The sequence below is a fragment of the Atta colombica genome, unplaced genomic scaffold (assembly GCF_001594045.1).
Source record: "Atta colombica isolate Treedump-2 unplaced genomic scaffold, Acol1.0 scaffold1, whole genome shotgun sequence".
Taxonomy (NCBI): domain Eukaryota; kingdom Metazoa; phylum Arthropoda; class Insecta; order Hymenoptera; family Formicidae; genus Atta; species Atta colombica.
Genome location: NW_017259183.1, coordinates 4,656,980 through 4,676,859, shown reverse-complemented (window position 1 = coordinate 4,676,859; position 19,880 = coordinate 4,656,980). Strand labels below are relative to the sequence as shown.

The following is a 19,880-nucleotide window of genomic DNA, read 5'->3' as shown; positions in this document are numbered from 1 at the left end:
ATATATATATATATATATACGCACATATATATCGGTAATATCAATAAATTATTTTTAGGTTATATCTGAAATACTGATTGACTAAAGAAAATCCGAATCTTACCGGACCGAAATGTACCAAAAAATAACGGTTGTGATCAACGAGTTCAAAATAGAATCCGAATTGAATTCAGAAAATTTGTGAAATGACCGCAGTTCAGGTTCAGGTTCAGGCTTTTCGATATTTCTACAGTGACATCCTTTTCCTTTTACTTCCTTCTTTGATAAGTGATCTCCGCAATTTATGCTGAAACTGACTGATTCGTCCTATAAACTATTAGCAAGTAACATTTCGAAAAAATTGTCTCTTTAACTCTATGTATATAACACGAAACAAGAAGAGATCGAAGACCGTGGATTGCGGCTTATTACAAGTTCAAATTGTTGGAAATGTCCTACATAATTCACATGCACATTTTTTGAACATAGGAGTGCCAACATGATAAAAGGGATACAGATTCGTCCTCACTAGAGTAGAGTACTTATGGGTGCTTTCCAATTACAACATCTCTAGATACTTTTATGCACCCGGCGGTTTGGAATACAAGTTGTATTCCAAATGTTCATTATCATCGACACAACACGATCTTTGGCACTTGGCACAGTATAAGTACATATAGTATGGACACTGAATTTTTTGTATGGCTTCAATTTTTACTGCGCATGCGATTTCCAACCAGGAATATAGCTGCCTTCAGTAAGTTGAAATTGCAGGTTAGGTTAGATTAGGTTAGGTTAGCTGGATCTCTTTCCCATAAAATATAATCCTTTAGCTTGTAATATCGTGTGATGCTCGTGGTAAGGAAATCGGGCCAAACATAAAGCACGGGGAAAGGTACATTGTTCGTACAAAACTTAATTTTTTTAATTTGTAAGAGAAAAGTAGGGCAAAGAATTAATAACATTAAGTTTTACTAAAAAATTAAATAAAATTTTTTCGAAGACGCTTATGTAGACTTTTATACGATAAAATATTTTGTATACGATAAAGTATTCTCTAATAAAGTATACATTTGTGTGTGTGTGTGTGTGTGTGTGTGTGTGTATGTGTGTGTGTGGTGTGTCATCTCTTTTAGTTGTAATACGGCCCTCTTGGTTCATGATATCTTAATACTTATATTCCTAATCCTTTCTTATTTTAAGGATGGAGGAAGCTTCCATACAGGATTTCGAATTTCCAAGACCTTCTTGTTTCATAAATCTCAAGTCTACCGAAGGAATATTTTAAGAATTTTAGGCTACGTTCCAAAACTTCCTCTCCGAGGAAGATTTTATTCTATATACTATACTATACGTTACATGTACTATATATTTCGAGTAAAATTTTCCTCAGAGAGGAAGTTTTGGAATGTAGTCTTAGTAACCTACTGAGGGTAGCATGTCATAATATACAGTATATGCATATCTAATATTATGAATTATGAATAATAAAGGTTCAAAAGGCATTGTTGATTAAATAAAATAATTAAGCATTTTGCAACAATAATAAAAAATAAAACTAAGGCCGGTTCACACCTTGATGGAAAAGCGGAAGCCAATCGGAACTCGCAGTAGTAGTAGGCGGTACATTTCATTTGACTTCTTTCCGCGAGTTCTAATTGGCTTCTGCTTTTCCGCTTTCCGTCAAGGTGTGAACCCGGCTAGCGAATTTGATTCGACGCACTCATTGCGCATTAAAAAACATTAAAACATACACAAAATAACGTAAATATATGTCTATAAATAACATAGAAATCGATTAAATTGTGAAATACTCAATACATTTTACTGTTAGATAAAATATGTATTTTATAATTCGAAATATTTGCATTTTATTTTTATATTCTAATTAAATTAGATGTACAATGGCTTTAATATGTCTCAGTGCTTCCAATCGAATTCGCCATAATGCTTATTACGAAGAAGGAGAAAATGCTTTTAGAGAAGATTATTTTCGAAAAAAAGCTATCAAAAATAATTAATCGATGCGTCAGATTTAAATTAAAAGTATCGAAAGTAAAATGACCGTTGTGACGAATTAAATTTGGAGGATTTGTTTGGTTATGAAAGTTACATCTTCTCTTCAAGGAAACTTATAACCTCGTTTGAAAAAAGAAAGGGCTAATAAGGCTCCTTGTTTAGTCAAGGAAGGAATTTTTATGAAACATGAAATGAGGAATAAGGAATCTTCATTCCTCAAGGAAGGATATGGACATAAGATGCTTGAATATAAAACTGTACTTAAGATGCTTAAATATAAAATCCGACTATGAATACCGGCTTCAGTTCCATTATGCTCTTGCATACCAGCGCGATGCGCGACATTCAGGTGCGTTCTGAGTTATGCATGAAACGTATGATGCATTTATCCTCGTTTATCAAATAATAAAGAAAGATAAAATAATAGATTATGCACTTCATGCATAACTCGGAACGCACTCAAAGAAACTATATCAATCACTTCTTTTAAAAAGTTTATAGCTTCATTATATATATTTATCGATATACAATTTCTCTAACGCGGTTGACATTTCTTGATGACATAATTTGAAACCACGTATTAATTACACCAATAAACTAGGAAGTTGTTTTCCACATTGGCTTTAAAAATTCATCGGAAAGTAATTCTTGTGCTGCCTTTACACGGTCGCGGTTAAAAGCATTTGTAGCCAACACGCATTTTTTGAAAATAAAGTCATTTTACATCTATCACTAGATGTATGATTGTTTTTGCAATTTTGGAATTCTCCATATTGCTTGATTTGCAACACTCTTATTGGAAGTAACAATGCACACAATGTAAACCAATCTTCTGCCTTTTTAATGAGCGCATGGCAATTGCCCACGATTCAATTGCGCACAAGTCAATCACAGCGCTAAAAAAAAATAACCCAAAACTCTCTATGCAGAAGTCGCTGTGATTGGCAGTTCTCAATTAAATCGCTCTCCTTTTCAAGAATAATATATTTTTTTTACAACTGATCCATTCACGCTACTAGGGGTGAAATAATAGCCTACAATTTTCCATCTGCTACTAAACCTGCGATATTATCAAAGCTTGCGTTGCCAAATCTTGAGTGCAATTTGAAGAAATACTACCTTCCCAATGCATGAATTCGACTCAAACGATTTACTAACCAGTATTTGTATTTCATCTGAAACTATATTAACATGCATATATCTATATCATTACAAAAATAAGTCTTTATATTGAAAAATTTAAAAATATCATCACCTGCCACTATGCCATTATTGAAAGAAGAAGCATCATTTTACGAAGTTCCTCATATCTCTCCATGCAAATCTTAATTTGTTAGCCTTTTGAGAGAATCAATTGGCTATTTTTGAATAATATCTTTAATATTTTCAGTTAAATCTATTTCATTTAAAATTGATTTTATTGCATCTAAAATCGAATCCCCAGTACTCTACGTAGTTGCTTTATCTGCTTTTCAACTGCTGTAGTTTTTTTCTTCATCTCCTTGCGCAATTTTTTACTTTTTTTAAAAAGTCGTAATAATCTCTGCATCTTCTCATCAGAATTTTTGGTGATTTCCATTTCTCCTATGTCAAGTTCTTCATCAGACAACGTTCCTTCGCTGTTAACGATATCACTTTCAATGATCTGTATACTGATGTTAGCATCAACAATAATACTTTTTTCGGCATAAGTAACCAAGTTGGTAACTTTATCCAAATATGTAAACAAAGTATAGATATTGTCATTTTTTAATAATTGTTATTAAATTGAATTGAATTTTATTTAATTTTATGTTCACTTTTTAAATATTAATATTATATTATATACACCATGACAAAAACCATTTTGTATTTAAGTTCTTGTTCTTATTAACAATTTATGTTGAATTTTTTAATATATTCGAGTGCTATTTAATTATAATGTAATACAATACATAATAGTAATATGATTCAAATAATACAAATTAATTAAAATTGTTGAGAAGGGCTATGAATCATAAAAATAAGATTGAAATAAATAATAAGATTGAATATAAATAATAAATATAATTTAATTAACCACTAAACAATATAAGAACTATACAAATGATAGATTCCGGTCAGTTGAGAGACTTTTTAAACGTTTTACCGACAATTGTCGTTATCGTTAATAGTCAATGACAGCTGTGCTTTTTCCCAAGATTGTCCTGTCAATGGCTGTCGCTAGTTAACGATAAGATGTTTAGAGAATTCCGCTACAGGTCATTATCAATGTTAAACACGTAGTAAATAATTGATATAAACATATTTAAATTATAAACGGTTTAATATTCTTAAAACTTTCATTTATCAAGTTGGATAAAAATGTTTCAACGCTTCAATATATTTTTATTCTATTATTTTTTATTTCTATTATTTTTTATTTTTTATTTCTGGATATTAGAACACGTAGATAATTTTTATCTACTTTGACTTTACGTAATTCTATTATAAAATAATTGTGATACATTAGCAAGCAAATATTCATTTTTGTGTACACGCAATGACATTGTCGAAAAAAGAGCCTTTTGAATTATTAATATTAATAAACGTATTAATAAATTCGTATTAATAAATTTAACTGTAGAATGTGATTTAATATCAACGTGATAACTACATAATGTGATTCAGCTATCAATTTTTACGTCTATTAAAAATCTGTTTTTCTTCTCATTAGTTTTAGCATTAACCTGTTTATAATTTAAATATGTTTATATCAATTGTTTGTTACATGTTTGACATTGATAATGATCCGATTGGAATCGAAACGTCGTTTGTATAGTTCTTACATTTTATTTACTGCTCAATTATATTAGATTTATTATTTATATTCAATCTTTTTCTTATAGTTCGTAGCCTATAGTTCTTAACATAATGTTAATTATTGTGATTATATTAAAAAAAAACTTAACAATTTTGTGTTAAATTGAATATTCAATATTTTTTAGTGGGAAAATGACAATTTATGAGTAAGTGACTAAGTAACATAAAAATAAAGTATTTTAAAACAAATTCTAAAATGAATAAATTGAGTGTTAATTTATATGTTAATTTAACATATCACAAATGTTAATTATACCGAAAAAATATACTTTCACAATTTTTTAAATAAACTTTTTCATTTTTTTACATAATGTCTGAGTTATTTTCTAATATATTCATTTTGTGTTAAATGAACACAAAAATTTGAGTGGACAGTTTGGGATATATATTCAACATAAATTTTTCAATGGTAAATATTAGCAAAAATTTAAGAGTCATTTAATTTAATGGATACATAAGAACATTTGGATACATAAGAAATAAATGATGAAATAAGAAATCAAAAGTCGTACATAAAGGATATCTATCTATCTACCTATCTATCTATCTATCTACCTATCTATCTATCTATCTAAACATTTCGACTATACTCAACATATTTTCCCAATAAATAGCAAATAAAACACATAATAACACGCGAACAGATCTTATAATTCTACTGCAATCCACACTCGTATATAATTCTCCAATTTAAATGACCAGTAAATAAATCATTCACCTCAGACACATACAAAATTCGCTGGAAATACTGGCTGTGTATTCAGCACATGGTGAAAAGTCGATTCTACATTAGTTGCAAGCCGATCATAAGTTTGTTGTGACAGCCAATCTGAAGCTTGCATTTTGAAATCAACGCTTCATATTGATTATCGCAATAAACTTGCTTAACGTATACTGTAGTTTCAGCACTGGCAGCAACTGACAGTGAATATCGGAACGCATCCACAGTTTCCACCAAACGTTTAAACCGGATCAGAATGTAAGAACCAACTAACCAACTATAGTCGAATATTCCCCTGTTATAGTCGAACGACAGGAGAATGCTTGACTGTAGTTGGTTGATTTTTACATTCTCCGATTTAAACCCTCGATAGAAACTAGGTCTTGTCTGATTGTTAGTTCCCGTATATAGAAGTGCGGCAACGGAAATTATCGCACTAATCAATAATTCTATGTTTTTGAGGTTTATTATGGTTCTTGAAAAGAGGTGAAAATTACGAAAGTGATCGAATTTATTAGAATATTTGTAACTTCATTGATTAATATTTAGTTTGCTCATTTTTGTAATTTTCACTTCGTCTAAAGAATTGTAATAACTCAGCAAACGAGAATGGATTGAAATGAATTGAAATGGATTCAGATTTTCAGAAATATTGATTCACGAATGTTAAAAAAATGAATGCTTTTCAATCCTGAATGCATTTTTATTCATTTATAGGAATTGCATATCTCTATGCCTTTTAATCTAAAAATAATATTAGTTTTTTCTGTGCATTGTGAATATTGTCAATTCAAAATTTTGAATAGGAAATGTAATTTTTCAATCCAATTGAATTTAATTAAATCCAATTAAATCCAAAAAAAGTTCGCTATTTAAAATACGCATTCGGATAGAAAAAAATTTCAATCCATTTTAATCCATTCTCGTTTGCTGGGAAACCTCCTTAAGTCGGCCTCACCATGTAAAACAGCTATAGCACTCAAGAGACTCAGGTCAAAGTCTTGCTACAAATGCTTTGAAGCATTTGATGGATCAATTAGAAGAAAGAATTTTACAAACTGACCAATTAAAAAACGCTTCAAAGCGTTTGCAGCATCGCGTTGATCGTATCCTCATTTTACAAAATTGTGCCCAGCAAATGAGGATGGATTAAAATAGATTGAAATTTTTTTCCGAATGCGTATTTTAAATAGCGAATATTTTTATTTTATTTTATCGGATTCAGGTGGATTCAATTAGATTCAATTGGATGCAATTGGATTGAAAAATTGCATTTCCTATTCAAAATTTTGAATTAAACAGTATTCACAATGTGTGTGTTGTGCACAGAAAAAGCTAATATTATTTTTAGATTGAAAGTTATAGAGATATGCTCCATGCAATTTCTATAAATGAATAAAAATGCATTCAGGATTGAAAAGCATTCATTTTAATAACATTCGTGAATCAATATTTCTGAAAATCTGAATCCATTTCAATTCATTTTAATCCTCGTTTGGTGGGTGCATATGGAATTTTTTAATCCTTTTTTTACAATCCTAGCTAGGTATCAATGATGTTCAGCCCAAACTGGATACAATTCTTAATCTTATCTTTGTACTTTAAAATACATGATCGAAAATTTCTCTACGTTTTTTTTTCATCGGGATATTTAACTTTTCATGAAATATAATATACGAAAAAATCACAAGTGTTTCCTAACTTTTGGAAGTTCTATATGTATGTTATTATTCTTAAATCAATAACATAATTTTTTTAAAACTCTTCTCTCAAATGATGAGATTATGCATTTTTCAAAATTTATATCATTACAGTTGCTATTTTATTATTGTAATCAACGTAATAGAATATAATTATGAATAAAATATTTGTTGCTTGAACTATATGTTGTTTTATTAAGTCATTGTTAGATTTTTTCGGACATAATGCGAATAATATTACTAAATAAATTTTTTTCAAAATTAGTCGGAAATATAATATAGTATCAAGTATCATTATTATTGTACTATTCAAGAAAATTATATATTATTGACATATTATTATGATATATCTAAAAGAATTTTTTTTGAAATAAGAGATACAATACGAAGCTCTTAACAATAAGACGCCAAAAAAAGAACAATTTTATTATGGATGTTAGATTATCTTTATTATTACATTTGTGTTTAAAAGACATAACTTATTTATAAAAATATGGGAAGTGGGGCAGAATATAATAGGACCGAACAAATCCTTAGTTTGCTTATAGAATAGTTAATACTAATAAAACTCAGTACTTTTTACAAGTTACACGGAATAACAAAATCTAGTAATAATCGGTCAGTTATCTACCCTATTGTAAATAATTGTAAATTATTATAGCATAATACTTAAGAGTTATATCGCATTTTTAACACAGAATGCTGGTGTATCAGAGAGCAGTTGCTGTTAAATTTTGAACACATAAAATCGCTTTTGCTTGCTCAATAATTTATATTATATATAATATCTACGTATTGCTAATTTTTTTTTTAATAAATGAATCGAGATTGCAGATCTTTATTCAATACTATTTGGATTTCATTATCCTTTTAAAAATTGTACTTTTAGTTGCACTTTTGTGCGATTATTTCACTTGTGAATATTATATTGTGAATATGTATATGTATGCATATGTGTGTGTGTGTGTGTGTGTGTGTGTGTGTGTGTGTGTATATGTGTAGATACACACGTACATGTACACGCATACATATATACATATATATATATGTATATGTATGTATGTATTTTGTATGTACAATATATGGATTTGTATATAGTTTTGTATATAGTTTTCTTAAAATACTTATTTCTCTATACAGAAAATATTCTTTTTGTCTTTCTTCTCATTTTTATTACTTAACAAAATCTATATAATTTTGATGATATGCAAGGCAGTTCTAAAGATATGTAATTTGTTATAAAAAAGTGATACAAGTAAAAAAGTATTATCTCTCTCTGGAAAATGTATGTTTATAAAGCAAGCACTGAAATTGCATTGGATTCATAATATGCTCAATGATTAAAGAAAAGCTCCGTTACACCGTTGTATGTAATTCAAAATTGCATCAAGGATCGCGTTCACAGCAATTCTTAGTGCAACAGCAAACTGCATACGACATATAAAATATGTTTATATGATAATAATATAATGGAGACATGTGATTATACTTTATGCAGTACGTCTTATGGAAGTATAGCAATATAGCTAAACTTATATGCATAGTGTATAAAAAAATATGTAAAAACAGTTTGTACAAAAATTCAGGAAAGAAAAGATAATTATATAAAAGTACTTAAACAGTAAAAGATGAGCGAATAGAAAAGATGAAGGAGTATTTACATTTACATTTCATCTTTCGACATAAAATTAAAACAGAACCATTCTCGAATTTCACAAACAGATCGTATCGATAATACCAGTAATTTTCTTCGTGTAACATACGAAAACATGTATCACTGGCAATATATTGCAAAAGCGCGCGCACGAACTTTCTTCATCCCGCAACAATAGTTAATTCTCTTTTCTCTCTCTCTCTCTCTCTTTCTCTCTCTCTCTCTCTCTCTCTCTCTCTCATTCACTTACTCACTCACTCACACACATGCACGCATACACATTTCCTCTTTTTAACTATCTATATTTATTTCTATTTTGCAACAATGTTCATGATGCGTTGTGATTACCCATTACGCGTATCGTCCGTATGCATCGTAAGTATACGATTATATTAAAAATGCTGTTTTGGCTTTGGCAGAAAAGAGATCAGAGAACCGTCCTACTGCTCCACGCCGAGTACTTAATTTAAGGTGATCAATACACCTAAACATTAATATTAATGATTACGCTAGCTTGTTTAGTAAATGATTTTTCGAGGGATTTAGTAGCGCAAGTTGAAAAAATTGAAAAAGAGAAAAGAAAGAAAAGGAAAAAAAGTTGGCGCGCCATACGCAATGGAATGTCTATGTATGGAACAATGCTTTGCAAGCTGTACAAGACAAGTTCTCTGAAACTCCCGTCAACCGTACAAATTATAAACGTTGTCTTTTCGCATTACATTACATTACATTACAATACATTACATTACATTACAATACATTACATTTAATTACATTACATTACATGTTGCCAGTACAAGCTGACGTTTCAATTATATTAACTAGTAATAAACGTTTAATCTATTTAGAGGCCATTTGGAAACGCTGCGTTTCTTCCAATATAATTTAACATTTAATAGATCCATCCGTAGAATTTGCGTGTCTTATATTCTACGGAATTCGAAGGCACAATTCATTACTTATTTTCCATAACTTCGTATTATAATTGCATTTAATGAAAATTGTTTAGCAGTTATCGCATCGTTCAAGAAAACGATTAACTGAAAAATACAATAAGGAAAAAGAAAAATAAGGGAATTCACATGCAATTGAATTAAATAGACTGCACATTAATTACATATGTAGTTGTCTCCGTGGAATAACAGACACAGCAACGCGAATGATAAATCTATTGCAGTATGTACAATTATTATAGAGTAGCAAGGTCTCGTTCCCTTACTTATTATTGTCCATCAGAGGTCTTCACATTGGCAAGTCGAAGGCACCGTTTATTCATTGAGCTGTGTATGACGCCGCGACAATAAAATTCGATAGATATCAAAAATATATTAAATACATATATTAATACATGATTAGTCAAATTCTCTGTACGTAATTCATTATATAATTCTGCTATAAACATTTGGAAGGCCATTACCAACTATTTTTTATAAGTTGTGCGATTCTCGTAACTTTCCTAAACATTATCATCATATTAGAGAGGCACAATCGGTTTTGTAATTTGAATAATTCTAAAGCTAACGCCAAACTGTACGGGATTCGTAATTCGTCTTTCATACTTCATAATAGATTCAGAGCTATTTGTTGTTTGCAAATATTAACTTATAATATTAACTCATATTATAATATATACTTATATTATAATATAAACTTACATATTATTAGCCATTTGTTGCTTGTAATAATGTAGCTCTATACACGAACTAACATGAATTGACAATTCGTAATGATTTACGTATTTTAATTTGCGAATAATTATTCAGCATATGTGATAAATGACAACTCGACAGATCTGTCTCTATTTATCAATTTTAATGGAACTATGGATCTCGAATCACGAATAGCGTATAGTCTAGCATTAATTTTATAACATTTCTGATTATGGAACTCTTTCACTTATACACTTTCAATATACATATATATTTGTTCGTGTATATTCATATGCATCAATGTTAGATAAAATGTATTGATCTGATTAATAAATATATCAATAATTAAAAATGGATTTATATTTAGTAATATAAATAATGCATAACAAATGTGTAACTGCAAAACTCTTTTATTATTCATTCTCAACACTGATATCTATTAATATATAATAATCGCGGCGAGAATGCATTTTTTTACCATAGTAACTCTCCCGATACACACACATACACACAAATAAACCAAAAAAAAAAAAAAATAAAAATACCTTCTTGCCACTTATCAATTACGGAAGAGCTCTTCGTTGTTAACATTTTCCTTCGTCCTTTTCGACGTCTAGACGCTTAAATTCGACGAGCTAATCACAGTTCATATAACTTTCTACTTTCTTTTCTTTTCACGACTTATTTGCGTGAGGAAGAAAATATCATACTATCGGCCTCATATGTAGATCGCCTCGGAACCTTTGTTACTTTGGTGAGCGCCGCCAGCACCGTAGGCGTTCGTAGGCGAGGCCATGCAATCGGACCAGTCGCTATTCGATCGGGGCGAGCTCGAAGACCAATGACCAGGGCTATCCGGCGATGGCGTCGGAAAGCTCTCGGGCGCTTGCATGAGATGCTGTGGCGTAACATCGGGTCCGGAATGATGGGACGGTGGCGTCAAGTACTGATAGTATTGTTGTGTTTGTTGTTGTTGTTGTTGCTGCTGCTGCTGCTGCTGCTGCTGTTGTTGCTGTTGCGTGCTCTGTTGCGGCTGTGGCTGTTGCTGCTGCTGCTGTTGTTGTTGCTGCTGTTGCTGTTGGATCTGCTGCTGCGTTTGCTGCATTTGCTGCTGTTGTTGTTGTTGCTGTTGGCTTGAGGAATACGGTAAATTCTCGAAATCAAAGCCCACTGGCGGCATGCTGCCATGTTTCTGATGCGTCGCCTGCCGCATGGCAGCGATATGAGTTGGCGAAGTGGGCAACGACGGTCTATTCTTCGCTGGCGATGGCGAACCCATGTAGCTTGCTTGCGGGGAAAGAGTCATGTTGGACTGCACCGAGTGTGGTGGCGATTGATTACTATACGGCGGCGACAATGTGTTTACCATGCCCTGTTGCTGCCGCTGATGTGGCGCTAGAAGCTGGTCGTGAAATGGCAGCCCATAGTTGCTGGTGAAGGTATCTAAGCCGAGTTGTTGCAAACCTTGCATCGATTGGTTTTTGATGCAATCCTCATATGGTGGAGGCTGTTTCGCTGTCGCAGTGTGAGCCACCAAGGGTAAGGCGTTGCTGTAAAGGCTCGCGCTATCATACGGGCTAGTTGGTAAATTGCCATCGGCACCTTCTGCTCCCTGTGGAATCTCTTGGTTTGGGGGTTGAGCACCGCGCGGTTTAGCCGGCGGTTTCTTCACTGATGGTTTTCGCCTTACCATCACCACCGCGCCGCCCTCTGACTCTGGACTGTTTGGGTTTCCCGTACCTGCTTTTGGCCGCTTCTTTGACTTGGCTTGCTTCGGCGCCGAGCCGATTACTGTGGGGTGCGTGATTAATTGCGGATGATTTGAAGATCCTGCAAAAGAAATAATTATGTTACGTAACAATATCAAAAATATTTTATTATTAACATATTTCATGTTGGGCTAATTTTAAATTAATTGATTCCTACGCCGCGCATGTCATTGGTGACTTGATGATCCTCCCCATGATATTTTTGTTATATTTGTTAAGAAATATATTTTGTAATGATTAAAAAAATTACAAAAATTATTATAAATAAAGAAGAAAATTTAATGCATCAATAAAAATATATATATTATAATGTATCCATACATGATATCAAAAATAACTACGTTTCTTTTTATAATTTTAATATTTTTCAAAATATTAAACGATCTAAACGGACAGTCTAGCGTAAGACACTGTAATGACCCATGCGACATGAAATGTGTAATAATGCCTCCAATCTCTTTTAAAATAAGATAATTAAAATACGAAGGTTGGTTCTATCCTGTTATATTTAGCACAATTTTTTAAATATAATGTATAATTATTTGTCCAAAAAAATCATATGATTTAAAATTAGATATGAAAAATAAAAATCTATTACATTAAAATCATTAAAATAATAATTCTTAACAAAATTTATTATCAATAATAAAATGTTTCTTTAAAAGTGAAATATTTTATGATATGTATGTATATAATAAAGATATTATAAAAACGCTTACCCATGAGAGGACCATTCGGAATGACTGTAACCATCTGCGGTGACCTTGGCATATGTTCATCAAGTAGTCTGACAATGTCATGATGCAATCTTTCGCTTGCGACATCGCGAGGTAACCGATCCATGTGATCGGTGATTTCCCTGTTAGCAAATGTGTCTAGCAATGCTTTGCATGCTTCAAAGCTGCCCTCACGAGCCGCTAAGAATAATGGGGTTTCATCTTTATCATCTTGAGCGTCTCTGTTTGCACCATGCACTAACAATATGTTTACAGCGTCGACATTGTTGACCGCTGCGGCCCAGTGCAGCGCAGTTTTGCCGCTATTATCGGCTGCATTGATGTCGGCATCAGCGTTAATGAGGTCTTCCACCATTCCTTCAGTAGCCAAACGCGCCGCTAGTATTAATGGCGTGGTACCATCGTGCATTCGCGCGTTCAAATTTGTCGCTCGATTGCGTAGCAGAATCTGGAAAACTCCCATAGCGTCAGCCGCGACAGCAGAGTGTAGCGGTGTACGACCGGTGTTATCCTGTGAATTAGCATCGGCGCCCGCGTCCAGCAATCTCTTGGCCGCATCGGCCCGGGCGTAACGTGCGGCCAGATGTAGCGACGTTTCACCGCTCTTGTCTGTGGTAGCATTTAGATCCGCACCTTGGGCAACGAGATCAGCGATTACAGCCGCGGTTCCGTCACTCTCATCCTCTTCCTCGCCAGTATCAAGTCCGCCACCACGTACCGCCGCTACCATTAGTGGTGTCATACCACATGGCCCACGCGCGTCCACATCCTGACCATGCTCGAGACTGGGTGGTGTCAATACACCGCCTGCGTCCGGCCGTCGTATCTCAGCCGCGTCCAGATGTTGCTGTGTCCACATACGCGGCTCGGTCTCCTCGTAATCTGTGATAACGGTATGATCACTTGCGTAACCTGGCTCGATGGCACGCATTCGTTTCGATGGAGGCAGATCAGACTCGTCGTCAGACCATTGAGATTGTATTCGAGCGCTTACAACATCCATGCTCATGCAGTTCACTGATGGTTGTTTATTCAAGTTACGCATTTCCTGACCGTCCGGACCGCGCCGACGTGACCGACGTCGCTGGCCACTGCCGCTACTGGTCCTTAAGAAGCCCTCTGGGAACCATGTAACCCCAACAGCACGCTTTCGTTGTGCGGTCACCAGAACGCCCACTAGCAATCCACCGAGCACCACGATGACCACACCGATGAAAACATATTTATAATTTGTCGGGTTATCCGAATAATCCGTATTCTGAGTACCTACGATACTACGCACTTGTTCGATGGGAAAGTTTAGCGATAACGGTTGCTTCAACGCCGCAGCGGCCAAATACTCGGCCGCCTCGTTCGCTGATGAAAAACATGACGTGCCCTGAGCTAGAGTGCATTTGCGATTGTCGATCTCCAGAAAAGTGACAGCACCTTTTCTATTGGAAGGGGTCGTCAGTCGAGTATAAATGTTAAGAAACTTATTTTTCTCGGGCTTCCAAGGATATATCATTTCATTGCCGAGTTCGTCCGTTTTAACGCGAAGCGTTGTTCTTAGATAATGACCGAGATCACGTAAGAAGGTTGCGATGTTAGTTCGGAAACTATCCACGTCCATTCTCACAGCTATGGATATGACACCTTCTGCCAATGACGGCGGTTCCTTATCACAATCGAGACCATCCCAGTCACATTCTTCGTTGTTGCAGCCATAATCGCAATGGCCGTTAGCATAATGCTTTCTGCAGTACGCATCATAGATCGGGCTGCAAAAATAAATAATATAATAAATATAAAAATATTACACATATAATTATAATTAATAAACAGTTTGTAAGAATCTTTTATTTAATATATTCGTAATAAAAAAGAATAAAAACTTATTACAGAAATGTACATCAAAATGTTATAAATATGTGCTAATAAATAAAAAAATCATTAATAGAAGAAATGACTGTAGTATTATCAACTTTAATAATAATAATTTATTTTATAATGCATATATTAAGAATAATGAACATCATATCATACAACATACAGTATTTAATTAAGAAAAGAAATTTAATTAAAAATACTTACTTGCAAGGGGGAAGTTTCGGACCACAATCTCTGCCATCGTACAGGCATTGCGGATTGTTGCAGACTTCGTCGCATACGCCGTTCATGAATAATTTCCAGCAATCCACAGGCGCGGTACAATTGCGCCATGGATTAACGCCCAGCGAGCAATCGTTACCGTCAAACTCACAAGCCAATCGATTGCATTCCTCGTCGCAGCGTCCATTATTGTATTTAGCCTTACAGTCGTTTTCGACACATTTCTGACGTTCGCGTTCTAAATTAATGTCACTCATGTTTTTGGGTGTATTGCCGAATATTCCACCAGGATAATTTGAATCGTATGTATCGCAATTCTTGCCAGACCATGTAGGAGGACAGTCACAAGCGTAGTCACCAATTTTATTTATGCAAGGGGCATTTTGCTGACATGGATGCCTATCACATTCATTCCAAGCATCGAATTCACAATGCATACCGGTTGTACCTGGCAAGCAGTAACATTTGTAACTATTTCCGATGATACGACACGTGCCGCCGTTCTGACATGGTTCGGAGTCGCAGTAGGAACCGGTGAATTCGCAATTAGTGCCGTGATAAGCATTATTACACATGCAAACGTGTCTATCGTGTTTGGCAATGCAAAAGCCACCATTCTGACATGGAGAACTATCACAGAAATTCATTTTGACCTCGCAGTGACGGCCCATATAACCCTGTTTGCAATTGCAGTGATAATTGTTGACTAATTGTACGCAGTCCTGTGTACCGGGCGAGGTACACGGATTCGACAAACACTCATTAATATCGCCTTCGCATCTTGGTCCGACGAAACCAGGTGGACATTTGCATTCGAATCCACCCACTTTATCAGTACAGGTACCATTATTGTGGCAAGCGGTCATCGTGCAGTCATCAATGTTAACTTCACATATAAAACCAAGAGTACCGGGCGGACAGGAACATGTAAAGTTGTTGATTAGATCATGACAAGTACCACCGTTCTGACAAGGATTTGGTCGGCAATCATCAATGTTGAGTTCGCAATTCTGACCTTGGAAACCTTTGGTGCACTGACACTGGTACGAACCAATGAGGTCCTTGCAGGTTGCACCATTCTGACATGGCGCCGAGTCACACTCGTCTATCTCTTCCTGACAGTAAGAGCCAGTGTAACCGTCGAGGCAGTGACAACGATGACTATTGCCTATGTTTTCGCAAGTGCCGTTGTTGCAAAGACTGTTCTCTAGTACGCCTTTCCGCATGGCGGCATCTTTGCACGAAACCATCTCTACATCGCATACCTTGCCAGTCCATCCGGGCGAGCAATTGCAATGATACTTGTTCATGTGTTGCACACACGTTGCCTGGTTCTCGCATGGATTTTCAATGCACCAGTCTATGAATTTATCGCATTGCTTACCCGTGTAACCATACGGACAGTGACATGTATAGTATTGTATATGATCATGACAAGTAGCACCGTTTTGACAGGGTGAGCTATCACATTCGTTGATACGATATTGGCAGTTCGAGCCTGTGTAGCCAATCTTGCAGACGCATGTATAGTTGTTAATACCGTCGATACACGTTCCACCGTTCATGCAACTACTGTCCGTACAGTCTTCGTCATTGGTTTGGCAATTAATGCCAGAGAAGCCAAGTTGACATTGGCACGTGTAGGAATTAACATATTCCTTACAAATGGCACCATTTTGACAAGGTTGCGACAAGCATTCGTCGATGTCAACTTCACAGTGTTTGCCACTAAAACCATCGACGCAGAGGCACGTGTAATCACCGACGCCGTCTAGACAGGTGCCGCCATTCTGACAAGGAACTGTGAACAGAAAAAGATTCTCTTTGAGTGTCATACGACGACGTTCATTAAGTGCTTTTAATATAATCCATGCCATCGCGCGATAAAACAGATGACGCTCCATGGACTCGCATTAAGACTCTTAAATGAAAGCGAAAGAAGATCTGCATCTGTAGCAAGTAAGGAAAAAAAGCAAAGAACAGTCGGTGATTCGTACTCACATGATGCACAGTCATCGGTATTGATGATGCAATCACGGCCCTCGTAGCCTTTCGCGCACTGGCAATGGTAAGAGCCGTTGGTGTTCCGGCAAGTGGCACCGTTTCTGCACGGCGACGTCATCACGCACTCGTTCACGTCTTCGTCGCATAGTCTGCCCGTATAACCGACCGTACATGTGCACGCAAAATCGAGGAAGTTCGATGATGGCGAGCATTTTGCCCCATGAAGACATCTGAAAATGACACAGCAACGTTACAAAGCCGTTCTATCATGCGGATCATTCATGAAAATGTGTTTCATCGAAATTAAGAGACACTCTTAAGGCTCCTGTTCTTCGCTACATAGCTATAATTCAATATGATTGCAGTGAAGAAACAGGAATTTTAAAGGGCTGTATGATAAAATCATAATGTCATAAATAAGCTAAAATTCAATACCATATAATACAAGATTTTGTACAAGCAAAATTAATTTAAAACAGTTTATAACATAAATTTATTTTATGTTGTGTTTTTAAAAAAATGATTAAAAATATATTTTTCTTTAAAAGTGTTTCTTTAATGTCTTGAAACTTTACAATTTAAAAAAATTTGTACAAATTCTGTACATAAAATCAGCTCTATAATATTTATTAAATTCAATATAAGATTTTGTAATCTCTGAATATTATGCTCCCATTGGAATATAATAATCCGAAGAGCAATCTTAGAATTTCCCTCTGTACACAATATGCATACGAGAATTTAGCTACATTCATGTATTCTCATAAATAAAATGGGAAACAAGAATCATACTTGTTCGGCGAGCAGGGATCCAGCTTGTCCTCGCAATTCCTGCCGGTGTGGGGCAGCTCGCAGACGCATTTGTAATCGTTAACGAGATCGATGCAAGATCCGCCGTTCTGGCAGGGGTTGTTGGCGCAATCATCAATGTTGGTCTCGCAATTGGTGCCGGTGTAGCCGGGCAGGCACTTGCAGCTGTAGCCATTCAGATGGTCGTTGCACGTGCCACCGTGCTGGCAGGGGTTTGAGCCACACTCGTCGATATCGGCCTCGCACCTCTTGCCGCCGTAACCGGGCAGGCAATGGCAGATAAACTGGCTCACCCCATCTTCGCAAGTACCACCGTTTAGGCAGGGCGAGCTCGCGCACTCATCCACGTCGCTCAGACATCTGGCATCGTAGTAACCACGTGGGCAATCGCATTTGAAGCCGTTTATCAAGTCGACGCAAAGGCCGCCATTCGCACATGGATTACTTGCGCACTCGTTTATGTCGGTTTCGCAGTGTTGACCGGTGAAGCCGGGTTCGCATTCGCAGGAATATCTAAAAGATAAGAAATTGAGTTTGCTGAAAAATGAAAGAGAGCGATAGCAATATGTCGATACAATTAGAGGTTTTACTAAATCGTATCTGCATTCGGATCACTCAGTTGTTGGAATGTCAATATATAATAATTGATTTTTAATGAAGAAGTTTTAAGGTAAAACAATATGCTAGATTCGCGAAACATTTATGGGATATTTAAATTATCATTACTCAAACAGCATGCGTATTCAAAATCGAAATATAAGATATTTTATGTTCCAATTTTAGACTTGCGTGCTCTCTCTTTTGTCTAGATACTATTTTTAATTAATGATTATTTTTAATTAATGATTTATTAATTAATATAATTTATTACTATTTTCAAAAAGATTCATTTTCAATGAGAGTAAAAAAGAAAATTACATAAGTTACTTTTAAATGTTATTGCACATTATAGAATCGAAACTAAGTAGTTCTTTTAATCTAATATTTTTGTCAATTTATCATTCGCACAAGATATATTTAACACATTTACATATTTAACTAAATAAATATATTTAATCAATTCTGCCGAATTTTAAATCCAAAGAAAAAATAATAATTATGTAAAAAAATGATGTATACCAGTCCTGGAATTTACTTGCAATTTTTGGTCGATTTTCAGTTTAGTTCCTCTCTTATCAACAACCTGTGTGCAAATGAAATAAGGAATGGAACTAAGCCGAAAATCGATCAAAAGTTATAAGTCAAAAATCATCCGTAGCAGTTTCTAAAGAGCTGTAATGTTTTAAAAGATAATGAATTGACCAAATGCACAACGTATGTTTTCTTTTTTTCAAATTTACCTGTTGATACCATCGATACATCTTGCTCCGTTTCGACAAGGATTGCTGTAGCATTCGTTGACGTTGACCTCACAATTCTCACCAGATGTGCCCGGTCGACAGACGCATAGATAACCGTCGATACGATCCTCGCATCTACCCCCAAACTGACACGGATTGCTTTCGCATTCGTTGATTTGCGTCTGGCACAGATTACCGGTGAAGCCAGGGGAGCAGTTGCAGGTGAAGCTGTTCTCGCCATCGATGCAGATACCGCTACGACATGGATTCGAGGCGCAGTCATTGATGTTGGTCTCACAGGAGTCGCCAGTAAAACCGGCTGGACATTCGCATGTGTACCTCGCGATACCATCCTGACAAGTACCGCCGTTTTTGCATGGTGACGAGATGCAATCATCGATGTTGATCTGGCAGTGGGTGCCGGTGAATCCCTCAGCGCAGGTGCACTTGAAGGCATTGATGAGATCACTACAGGTTCCACCGTTCATGCACGGCCTTATCGCACATTCGTCTATGTCGATCTCGCATTGAGTTCCAGTAAAGCCTAGAAGAAGAGAAGATTGCAA

At 35.3% G+C, this 19,880-nt stretch overlaps 2 protein-coding genes across 2 annotated transcripts in view; both read right to left on the bottom strand.

Moving 5' to 3' along the window:
• LOC108692004 (BTB/POZ domain-containing protein 17) overlaps nucleotides 1–610 on the bottom strand; it is a 2,554-nt gene extending 1,944 nt beyond the window's left edge. Inside the window, exon 1 of the mRNA XM_018200119.1 lies at nucleotides 104–610. The gene's annotated coding sequence lies outside the window, so the exon portion shown is untranslated. The remainder of the gene's footprint in view (nucleotides 1–103) is intronic.
• A 10,448-nt stretch (nucleotides 611–11,058) lies between these two features.
• The window catches only part of LOC108687858 (neurogenic locus Notch protein), a 298,611-nt gene continuing 289,789 nt past the window's right edge, over nucleotides 11,059–19,880 (bottom strand). Inside the window, exons 9-14 of the mRNA XM_018193906.1 lie at nucleotides 19,315–19,858; nucleotides 17,957–18,487; nucleotides 17,162–17,394; nucleotides 15,143–16,961; nucleotides 13,052–14,829; nucleotides 11,059–12,393 (exon numbers count right to left, since the gene is read on the bottom strand). Of these exons, the coding sequence (XP_018049395.1) occupies nucleotides 11,282–12,393; nucleotides 13,052–14,829; nucleotides 15,143–16,961; nucleotides 17,162–17,394; nucleotides 17,957–18,487; nucleotides 19,315–19,858 (6,017 nt within the window). The 3' untranslated portion in view covers nucleotides 11,059–11,281. The remainder of the gene's footprint in view (nucleotides 12,394–13,051; nucleotides 14,830–15,142; nucleotides 16,962–17,161; nucleotides 17,395–17,956; nucleotides 18,488–19,314; nucleotides 19,859–19,880) is intronic.